The sequence below is a fragment of the Pan paniscus genome, chromosome 2 (assembly GCF_029289425.2).
Source record: "Pan paniscus chromosome 2, NHGRI_mPanPan1-v2.0_pri, whole genome shotgun sequence".
In the NCBI taxonomy this organism is placed as follows: domain Eukaryota; kingdom Metazoa; phylum Chordata; class Mammalia; order Primates; family Hominidae; genus Pan; species Pan paniscus.
Window position 1 is genome coordinate 134,286,653 of NC_085926.1, and position 12,117 is coordinate 134,298,769.

Consider the following 12,117-nt stretch of genomic DNA (forward strand, 5'->3'; position numbering starts at 1 on the left):
TTAAATAAAACTTATCCAATCAAGATTTTCTTTTGAAATTACATATATATTTCTTTAAACTGTTATCAATAATCAAAAAAAGCAAATATGAAAAAAATCAATCTTTTGAAACAAGTCAAATAGAATATAAAACTAAAATGAAATTAATATAAAAGGAAAGAAGGAAGAGTTACACAATGGCTAAACCAGTGTTTATACATCTTTGAACTGCATAATAAGAAATCATTTCCACCTGCTTAATTTCATGTTGCAGATTCTAGGGTACTAAAAGATAAGCAGTGAAATAACTACTACATAAATGCTTGAAGGAAAACTATAATTCCTTAAAACAAACTATCAGAGCCTAAATTATCAAGAGTAAAGATATCCAAATGATTAAAAATTTTTCAAAAAATAAACATTTACAACAGTATTATTATAAAAACCACTTCTCTTGTAATGTCCAACTTACACCGTCTTTTTGTCCTGTCGAAGAAGTTTAGAAGAAAATTCACTTAGTACTTCAAGAAAAGCCAGATTAGGAGGTGGATACTCTTGTCCTTTCTGATTTTGGTATTTAAATGCAAACTCTATGCCATCCCTGAAGTAAAAGAAAATATCAACTTATTTTTCCAGATAGTGTAGTTCTCTCAATTAGCTAACATTACACAAATATTTGTGAAGGTAGTAAAATTATCACAAAAGGTAGTAAAATCTGATAAATTCAAATAATAAACTAATGTGAATATATAGGACATATTTGTGTATGTTTATAGTATGAAACTGTAAGTTGGGGAAAATATACAAAAAATAGCTACAGAGCAACAAAACTAAATTCGTATTTTTTTTTTTTTTTTTTTTTGAGACAAGGTCTCACTGTGTCGCCCAGGTTGGAGTGCAGTGGTGCTATCATGGCTCACTGCCTTGACTTCCTGGGCTTAGGTGATTCTCCCACCTCAGCCTCCCGAGTAGCTGGGACTACACGTGTGTGCCACCACACCTGGGTAATTTTTGCATTTTTTGTAGAGATGGGGTTTCGCCATATTGCCCAGGCTGGTCTCAAACTCCTGGGCTCAAGCAATTGGCCTCCTTTGGCCTCCCAAAGTGCTGGGATTACAGGCATAAGCTACCCGTGCCTGGCCCACTATGTGTAGTTTTTAGAGGTAACAAGATACCCTGGAAAGAGAATTATTAATAGATTGCCAGAATATTTGCTTCTTAGAGCTGGTAATGGTACCAAGCTGTGTGAGTTTACTAAAGATTTTCTGTTACTTCTGTTTTCACAATAATGAAACCCAAATCAGTTTTGTATAGTCTTAACAAAAAATTCTATAATAATTATTTTTTCAGAGGCAGGGTCTCACTCTGTTTTCCAGGCTGGAGGGCAGTGGTACAATCATAGCTCACTATAACCTCAAACTCCCAGTCTTAAGTGATCCTCCTGGCTCAGCTTCCCAAGTAGCTAGGACTGCAGGCACATGCCACTATGCCTGGCTCATTTTTATTTTTTGCAGGAGACAGGGTCTTTGTATTGCCCAGGCTAGTCTCGAACTCCTGGCCCCAAATGATCCTCCTGCTTTGGGCTCCCAAAGCACTGGGATTACAGGCGTGAACCACCACACCCAGCCTGTATAGTCTCTCAAACCCACTGTTTTCTTACTGACAGACCAGACAATAATATGTTATTAAATTTTGCTTTCCATACTTTGTAAGATGAACAAATGGGTGGTTTAAGTTTTTTCAAATTAAAAACATCCTCCCAGTTTAGAATCTCTAAACTAATCTCCAAAGTTCTTATAACTTAAAATTCTATCGTCACTTTAAAAATGGGTCAAATAAGAGTTATTTCATTAAAATTCAAGTAAATCAGATTCTGCATAACAAAGTGTTTATCTCACTCACTTGTGAAGTGTGGCAACTGCTTCTCGTGTCTTAATCTGGTCCAATCCAAATGTAAGGGCAAAGCGACGTGCCAGTTCTTTAATGCCACTGACATGGGCAGATGTCCTATCTAGGTTGGGACCTTGCTCTTGAACAAGTTCATTAAATAACTGATAGAAAGAAAAAAAGAAGAAAAAACCTATAGCTCAGAATTTTAAACAGTTATTTTCAGAATAGGTAATTAAAAAATATGCAAAAGGTATAAGGTGAAATATGTTTCTCTTCTTGCATTGAACTTTAGCTACTCTGTTCCCTTTCTACAAATTGTCTATTATTAATAGCTTGAGTTAATTTTCATGCTAGTGGTGTGATTAAATGCAGACAGAAATTTGTTTCTAATAATAATAAAAAAATACATTCTTTTATTGAGAGTCTCGCTCTGTCACCCAGGCTGGAGTGCAGTGGTGGGATCTCAGCTCACTGCAACCTCCACCTCCCGGGTTCAAGGAATTCTCACGCGTCAGCCTCCTGAGTAGCTGAGATAATAGGTGTGTACCACCATGCCCATCTAATTTTTAGTAGAGATCTTGGCCAAGCTGGTCTCAAACTCCTGTCCTCAAGTGATCCGCCTGCCCTGGGCTCCCAAAATGCTGGGATTACAGGCGTGAGCCACCACACGTGGCCAAAAGAATGTATTTTGAGATGGGAAAAGGAAATATATTTATAGAAGTACACTGTATATTTATAAACATCTATTCTTTTTGTTATTGTTTTTACAGGAATGACAATATATGAAATATAGGGTTAAGAGGTTTGTTTTTTCACTTATTATATTTCAAACAAGAACATTATATAAAAGAAGACCATTTACATACATGGTGCTATGATTTTTCCCACCCAGTAACAAAATATACCAAAAAGTTCTTAAGCTGGGTGGAGTTTTATAAATTGCATATCTGTTAGCTATTTCCTGTGAAAATAACAACAAAAACAGAACCCTGGAGGTAATATACAAGCAATTATCATTCCACTACCAAATCTAAAACTTAATTTTATCTGTAGACATCTACCTTTCCTCCTGTTATGAGGGGTGAACTGTCCAGACTTTCACCTAAAGCCATTCCCTCCTATGTATTAGATAAGAAGGGAGTATGTAAGGTTTCGCCTGCTCAATAGTTTTGCTCTTGTGTTTACTGCTCTCTCCTGCCTCCTAAACTATTCCTTCTGTACTAGATGTATACATCTTAAAAATACTCTTAACTTCTTGACCCCATTTCCCCTGCCAGCTACTAACCCATTTCTCTGATTCCCTTTATAGCAAAGGTCCTGAAAAGTATTGTTGACATTTCTTTTCTTCAGTCTCTCACCTCCCAATCTCTCAATTTATTCTAATCACACCATTCACTGAAAGAGCTCCTGGGTGCTAATATGTTCTGCAACTTTTTAGTTTTCTTCAGCAATAGATTGGCCTGAACTACTTGCTATGTCATTACTGAAGGAACAGTTCTTCCAGGGATTTCAAATTTATTCATAGATAATTGTTTATAAATTCTTTTTTTTTTCTGAGGAGTCTCTCTCTGTCACCCAGGCTGGAGTGCAATGGCATGATCTTGGCTCACTGCAAGCTCCACCTCCTGGGTTCATGCCATTCTCCTGCCTCAGCCTCCTGAGTAGCTGGGGCTACAGGCGCCCGCCACCACACCCAGCTAATTTTTTGTATTTTTAGTAGAGAGGGGGTTTCACCATGTTAGCCAGGATGGTCTCGATCTCCTGATCTTGTGATCTGCCCGCCTCAGCCTCCCAAAGTGCTGGGATTACAGGCTGTTTATAAATTCTTAAACTTTAAAATGTTTTCACATATTGGTATATACAATAGCCTTAAACTTTAAAACTTAAAGTGTACATTTAAAGTGAATACAAAGAATACATTTTGTTGTGAAAAATTCAAAGAATATCAAAGTAAAAGTTATTCTTTCTCTCTTCTACCAAATACCATTATTCTCTCCAAAGGTAACCAGTGTTTAAAGTCTGAAAGTTTTCTAGATCAGTATAGATATATTACTTTTACAGCTAAAGTTTTTATTTTTACATAAATGGTAGCATACTGCATTTGTCCTGAAACTTGCTATTTTTCACTCAATATTTTGTCTTAAAAATCCTTTATCTAGCTCAGTTTATTTAACCATTCCCGTTGATAGACATTTAGACTATTTCCAGTTTGTTACTATTACAGAGACTGCTGCAATAAAACATCTTTTACATATATTTATTGGTACACACCTGTGCATATCCATGTAGATACCTAGAAGCAAAATTACTGGCTTAAAGGGAATATATATCTTCAATTTTGGAATATACTACAAAACTGTCTTCTAACAAGGCAGTTTTCAAAAGGGGCCTTTTCCTCTATATCTTTGTCAATCATTTTCATTCATGCCAATCTGTTGAGCAGTAAGTATCCATTTTAATTTGTATTTCATTAATAATAATAATTATTATTAGAAACGGGGTCTCACTCTGTCACCTAGGCTGGAACGCAGTGGTACAATCATAACTCACTGCAGCTTTGACCTCCCAGGCTCAAGCCATCCTCTCACTTTACCCTCCCGAGTAGCTGGGACTACGGGGTGCGTGCCAACACATCTGGCTATTTTTGTTTTTGTTTTTGAAGACGGGGTCTTGCCATGTTGCCCAGGCTGGTCTTGAATTCATGGGCTCAAGCAATCTGCCTGCCTTGGCCTCCCAAAGTGCTGGAATTACATGTGTGAGCCACTGTGCTTGGCTTTCATTAATTATTAATTACTTATGTTATATATAATTAATGCTTCTTTTCTTTCTTTTTTTTGAGACAGAGTTTTGCTCTTGTGGCCCAGGCTGGAGTGCAATGGCATGATCTTGGATACCTGCAACCCCCGCCTCCCAGGTCCAAATGATTGTCTTGCCTCAGCCTCCTGAGAGTAGCTGAGATTACAGGCACCCGCCACCACGCTTGGCTAATTTTTTGTATTTTTAGTAGAGATGGGGTTTCATCATGTTGACCAGGCTGGTCTCGAACTCCTGACCTCAGATGATCTACCCGCCTCGGCCTCCCAAAGTGCTGGGATTACAGGTGTGAGCCACTGCGTCCAGCCTAATGCCTCTTTTCATGTTTACTGGTTTCTAAGATTCTTCCTTGGAAAAGTGCCTTTTTCATATCCCTCGCTCACTTTTCTATGGGATTTATTTATCTTTCCTACTGATCTGTAGGATTTGTTATGTAGGACTGAAAATATTTCCATCTGTCATTTTTTTTTTAACTTTGCTCAAAGTGCTGATTGATGTATACATCTATTTAATCTATTTAAATTTATACAGATTGGCTGGGGCAAGGTGGCTTATGTCTATAATCCCAGCACTTTGGGAGGCCGAGGTAGGTGGATCACTTGAGGCCGAGGAGTTTGAGACCAGCCTGGCCAACATGGTGAAACATCATCTCTGCAAAAAAAAAAAAAAAAAAAAAAGAAAAAAGAAATTTATACGGATCATCAATTATTAACTCTGTGACTTCTTTAGAAAGAGGATTTAAAAAAATATCCTCTTATTTTCTTATAAACCCTTATTTTTGTCCTTTTATATATAAACCATCTAGTAGTTATTTTGGGTACACATTAGGTAGGACTATAAACAGCTATTTTTTTCAAATACACAGTCAGCTGACCCATCACCATTTATTGAATAGTCCCAATCCTTTTGCCACTGATATAAGACTTTTATCATAAACTAAATACAAACATATATATATTATGTATTTTTATATATGCACATATCACATATATATATCCACTAGGCCCCCTGAAATCATTTTAAATTACTAAGCATTTATTAGAAATCTTATTTACGCAATATGAAAAACATTTTCTTATCTCCTGGTGCCCTTCCTCATGAAATACTTTTTATATTTTTCTTCTTAAATTACTACTTTTTAAATTTCCAATTTGACATTTCATCTAGTCCAAGAATAAATCACCTTAGGATTGCATCTATTTGAAATATGAACTCTAGGATTTTCTTCCAAAAGAAAAGACACCTAACCTATGTCTTTGTACCAGAAAATATCCACAGTAATGCACTGACAAAACGATATAAAATGACCTAGTTTAAATGAGATGAGATACCTAGCAAATATTAAGCACAGAGAAGTGCAATAATGTTATTTCCATTCTTTGTCTCCCTCTCTCCAAATTTCTTACCTGTTGCAAACTGAGAATGAGAGTCTTGGCACACTGAATTTTATCAATCTGCCTGGTTTTACTCAGTGTTTCCTTAATAATATCACCATAGTCATTGTAATACTGTGAGGGAAAGAAAGAAAACATGGCTTTAAAATTACTGACATTTCATGAGATAAAGAACAGGTTGGTGTCACCTCCTTTGAAAATGAAAAAAAAAAAAAAGAACAGGTTGGTTGGTAAAAGAAAGGAAAGGTAAATAAAAAAGTGTTTAATTTCTTCATCTTAAACATAACAGGAGTTAAATAACTAAAGTTACAGGAATGTACATTTGATGTTTAAGATTATGAACTAATACTAGTAAAACCAAAAAAGCTGGGAATTCCAGGAAGAGAGGTGGTGAGAAAAATTCCCCATTCTTGTTTTTTCTTGTTTGATACAGGGTCTCACTCAAGCTGGAGTGCAGTGGTGTGATCGTAGCTCACTGCAGCCTTCAACTCTGGGCTCTGGTGATCCTCCCACCTCAGCCTCCTAAATAGCTGGGACTACAGGCATGTGCCACCACGCCTGGCTAATTTTTTTAAAAAATATTTTGTAGAGATGGGGTTTTTGCCATGTTGCCCAGGCTGGTCTTGAACTCCTGACCTCAAGTGAGCTACCCACCTCAGCCTCCCAAAATGCTGGGATTACAGGTGTGAGCCACTGCACCTGGCCTTCTCCATTCTTGTTTTTTGTTTTTGCTTTTATTTGTTTTTGAGATGAAGTCTCACTCTGCTGCCCAGGCTGGAGTGCAATGGCATGATCTCGGCTCACTGCAACCTCTGCCTCCTGGGTTCAAGCAATTCTCCCACCTCAGCCTCCCAAGTAGATGGGACAACAGGTGTGTGCCACCATGATCGGGTAATTTTTATATTTTCAGTAGAGACAGGGTTTCACCATGTTGGCCAGGCTGGTCTTGAACTCCTGACCTCAAGTGATCCACCAGCCTCAGCCTCCAAAAGTGCTGGGATTACAGGCGTGAGCCACTGTGCCTGGCCCCATTCTTTATAACATGATTGAACAGACAACATCTAAAAGGTGACAGATCAAGAAACAGAATTTTGGTAGAAGCCTCCTGAAGAACTAAAACCAAAACAGTTAAAACTGCTTACTTCTGGGGGGTGGGCCTAAATAGGGGGAAGGGGGGATTAGGGTAACAGACTTAACTCTTCATTTAATACTTTGTGCACTATCTCATCCCTGTAACCCCCCATCAACATGTCTATATTTTACTATCGAAATATAAAAAGTAAAACACAGACATCTTCGACAGTGACTGGGAAAAGTTATAATTCATTTTTTTGACACAAGATTTAAATAATTTTTTCTGTGAGTAAATAATCAAAAGGTTTCATTTAAAACCATTAAATCTGGACATTGTTTCCAAGCTAAAGTCTACAGCCTATGTGAAGAAGTGATTAATAATAGTTTGGCAATTAGATTTTCAAAATCTCAAAAAGATAGGTATGTTTCCATGATGTCAAATGCTAAAAGGCGAACAGCTCAAAAGGATCCTTTTAGTGCAAAGAAGAATTATCTCAATGAAGAAAAAAAGATAAATATCAAAACACTAAAGTACTGGAGCAGGCAGATTTCTTTTAAGTTCAGACTGAACCAATTATGTACAAAAATTGGAGGAAAAGCCACATAGCCATATATCAGAAGAGCAAATAGCTATTATAATACTCACAAAAAGGTTAGAGCCTATAGTGAATAGAAGTGTCCCTGAAATGCTAAGGATGATAAAAGTTCTGAATAAGACTCACTTTTTGGAACCAATGAAGTATTGTTAAAGGATTACCAGGAAAAACCAGAATTCAACATATTTCATGCCCTTTATTTCCTGCTAAAGAGAAAACTATATAAAAAGGGTAGGATAAACACTTATAAAATGGAACTGACATCCAGGTTTAGTGAAGAGATAATGAAAGCATCAAGTTGTTCCGAATTGAATTAGTTTCCTAGGCCAGATGAATCGTGTCTTAAGAAAATTTGTGGAGATTATGGAAACTTTGTGCTCTTTAAGAAATGGTGAAGAATAGGAAAGGTGCTAGAGGACAGAGAAAGATAATCATAGTTCTGATTTTCCAAAAGGAAAGAAGGTTATATGGAAAATTAACCCCTCCTCCACAAATGCCTGGGATCCACCCTAGATATTTTTCATTTAGGTTGAGTGGGACCCAGGAACATGTAATTTGGAATAAAGTTCCAGGTGACTGATGGAAAATCAGGATGAGGAATAACTTTTCTGAACAATACCGTCAGTGAGCTTGATGCTGAGCCTAAGATTACAGAATACATTATTAAATTAAATGTAATGCCTGCGAATATTTGGAAAGTAAATGGTCACTGGAAGCAAGCAGAAGTTTGCTAACAGATCATGACATTTTCTTTTAGAAAGGTTCAACATGCAAATATCACAGTCTATTTGGATATCAATAATTAGTTTGACAAGTTCTTTCATGATTTCTTTTTGGATTAGGTAGAGAAAAATGAGCTGAAACAGGTAGGCATATTTATGCTGCTGTCTTGGCAAGGGCTTGTCTTCCTTCCCATGCTCATCTAGTAAGCTCCTATTTATCCATGCAACTCTGTTTACACATTAGCTTTAGGAAGTCTTCTCTTGCTCCTCTCATTTAAGTCTCTCTTTATATTTGGTGTTAGGTTAGTAATTTATGCATCTATCACTACAATAATCATGCTGAAGCTTTGTGGTCTAGTGAAAAGAGCTAAGCTTTGAAGTTAGACAAGCCTAGAATAAAATCCCAGTTTCTGTTACTTTAATAGTTGTGTGTGACCTTGAAAGGTTTACCTCTCGAGCCTTAGTTTCCTTATATGTAAATGATGATACTATTTCTTACATCACAGGGGGATTAGAAAGATCAATGATAATGTGAAAGTCTTAGAACAGTGTCTCAAATATAAATGGCATGAACACATGGCAGTCATTCATTATCAGTATGCTACATTATATTATGTTTAGATGTTAGTTAACTCTTAATCTGTAAGCTCCTTAGTGCAGAAATCATGTCTTACTTAAACCTCTGGCTACCAGCACATTACTCAACACATTGCAGTTGTTCAGCATAATATGATAAATCAGCTACTATACCATAACTGGAATTGGACTACACCCAAACATGAAGACACAAGTAGATCAAATGACACATACAATATTCTAAATAAAAGAGAACATTCTCTCTGACACAAGAACAAGGCAAATAAAGGAAAACTGAGTATTCCCTCCCATCTGTGCCTGTCAGGCCACATCAAGAAGGTCTCTGAGCCCTGCTTTTTCAGAGAGTCAGGAACAAAATGGAGCTTATGAAAGTAGCTAGAAAGTATGTTCTTTCATATAAATGCTGGAACTCCTACTCAATGGAACTGATATAATAGTACAGACTGATAAAAAGCTTATATAAGAGAAACTTTATCATAAAATCATCCACATTACATAGGTGAAAAGCTGTCAATTTTAGCTTCTGTCATCATCCTTTCAATTGCTAATTTCTCTGCCAGTTAGAGGAAGGAGAAAAATAAGAATATTTAACTATACCTTCATGTAGTGTTTGAAGATGTCTGCAGCTGCATGCATGTCAACAATGTCATAAATGATAAGTTTGCTGAAAGCAGCAAGTAGATTCCTTCTTTTATGTAAGGCCTCAATTTTATTAGCTTCATCTTCTTCATCACCCTCTAAACACAGATTACAAATTGGTTATGAATTCTGGTACTTTATCCACGTAAAACAATGCAGATAATCTGTATAACTGAAAATTAGCTTAATATTATAACTTCACAAATAGTACAATTCAGTTTTAGATGGGACAAAAACTGTTACATTAATTATTTTAGGGTGCTGTATTTAGTTACTCATTTATCAAACATTTAATAGGTACTAAGGTTTCTGTCTTCTTAGGAGATTATCATAGTAAAGACTGAATAAGATAAGCAAACCATGTATAGTCTACCCTCCCTATCTGTGGATGCAGAACCCACAGATAGGGAGGGCTGACTATACTCTACCATTTTATTTAAGAGATTTGGGCATCCATGGATTTTGGTATGAGTGGGAGTCCTGGAATCAATCCCCCACAATACTGAGAGACAGCTGTATAAAGATTGGTTTTCTGATACTTGTGTCATAACAATACTGTGAAATTATCTGATTACCTTTAAAATGCTGTCTTTTCTTATTTCAATATTCCTTATGTGTTAATACATTCTCACAGAGAGAACACTTCTGAAAAATTTTAAGACACAAGGAAAAAGTTTTCTTTTAGAAAAATATTTAGGGAAGAAATTGAAATATGGATGAGTTAAATTTTCAGTGCTCATCCTAAACATGGTTACATTATCAACTGAGAAACAAAATATTTTGCATACCATGTTATGCACATATAAAAAATTTTTAAAGCCCTATCAAATACTTTCAAAACAAGTGTGTTTCTTCCTCAAATTTGTAAGTTCCAGACCCCACTGGGGTTTCTATTTCTAATCCTAGAAAAAACATGCCAACAAGACTCCAGATGATAACATTTGTTTCAGGCTCTGTACTGACCCTCTCGTGTCCTGGCCTGCCCTTATTTGGAATCAACCTTCTTTCTTCTCTCCCTTATATGTATAGATTCGCAAAAAGAACTTGCTGTCAGTCTCTGTCCTTTCTACTAATTAGTCTTATTGTGAAGCATCAGTGGTTTGAGAAGTACACATTTTTTTGCTTAAGACAAGTAGCAGGTAAATTTGTCTCCTGAGATGAATATAGACTCTAAATAAACATACTGTTTCACAGACTAGTATTTTCCAAAATGTTCTGAAAGAACAGCCGAACAGCATCAAATAGACTTGTGGATCAAATATACTTCTTATATTATTTTAGAGAGCTTAAATAATCTATTTCACAAATAACGTATTCTAAGTGAACTTATTTACAACTAATCATTAACAATTCAGTCTAATATTGCTAAGTTATCATTCTGCAGGCACAGCACAATTTTCACTAGTGAGGTTTGATAACAGTTTTTCAGCATTTAATATCAAACAGTTAGGGTTTTGTTCATTTAAGTAATACATAATGACCACTTAGGAATAGAAAGGAACCTGGATACTTTCTTTTAGAAAAATTATGAACCTGGACATAGCCAATTAGAAACAACATCTATCCTACATACACATTTGTACATGTGGCAAATGACAAATGTACACTACTATTCATTACACCATAGTTTGTAATAGTTGAAGATTGGAAACTAGCCATATGTCAATATGTGTGAGATGGATAATATGAATTATGCTATATCTACATAAAGAAATGCTGTGTAGCTGTTAGAGAAAGAGCTCTCTACATAACGACAGGAAAAGATCTGAGGTACAGTGTTAAAGGAGGGAGACTTCACTATGTACATTTTTATTCTTGTTGGTTTCTGAACTACATGAATGTATTACTATTAACTTTTTTAAAATTTTTGTTTTTTCTGTTTTGTAGAGACAAGGTCTCACCATATTGCCTAGGCTGCTCTCGAACTTCTGGGTTTGGAGCAATCCTCCTGCCTCAGTCTCCTAAAGTGCTAGGATTACTGGTGTCAGCCACTGCACCTGGCCAACTTTTTTAAAAGAAAGAAATCTCGATAATTTTTAGAACTGAATTTGTTTCTTTTCTCCTATCTTTTGGGGTTGGTAAAAAAAAAATCAATATTGACAAGATGATAGCTACAAGTACCCATGCTCTGGTTCTCCTCGTCTTGGTCAATAAAAACGTGATCCATCACAAAACTGAGGAGTTCAGATTGGAGTCCAGTATCTGGATTAAACACCAAAGGCTGAAGGCCCTCTCTGCCACCTGTCATTAATTGGTGGCTGAAAATCATCAGAAGATCACAGAGTAACATGAAAGCCTGGAATACAAAGGCAATTCATCAGCAAAATATTACACAAATATAACTACAAGTCAACATTAATGAAAATGTATGAAATTAAAACATAGTTTAATAGCAGTACCATAATATAAATT

At 36.1% G+C, this 12,117-nt stretch overlaps 1 protein-coding gene across 4 annotated transcripts in view; it reads right to left on the minus strand.

Moving 5' to 3' along the window:
* Positions 1–12,117, minus strand: part of STAG1 (STAG1 cohesin complex component) — a 407,390-nt gene that overhangs the window by 21,020 nt on the left and 374,253 nt on the right. For all 4 annotated transcript variants that reach the window (XM_034957447.3, XM_034957449.3, XM_034957448.3 and 1 more), the window contains 5 exons: positions 11,827–12,001; positions 9,664–9,803; positions 6,090–6,191; positions 1,882–2,030; positions 452–580 (listed from right to left, as the gene is read on the minus strand). In XM_034957447.3, coding sequence (XP_034813338.1) covers positions 452–580; positions 1,882–2,030; positions 6,090–6,191; positions 9,664–9,803; positions 11,827–12,001 — 695 coding nt within the window. The remainder of the gene's footprint in view (positions 1–451; positions 581–1,881; positions 2,031–6,089; positions 6,192–9,663; positions 9,804–11,826; positions 12,002–12,117) is intronic.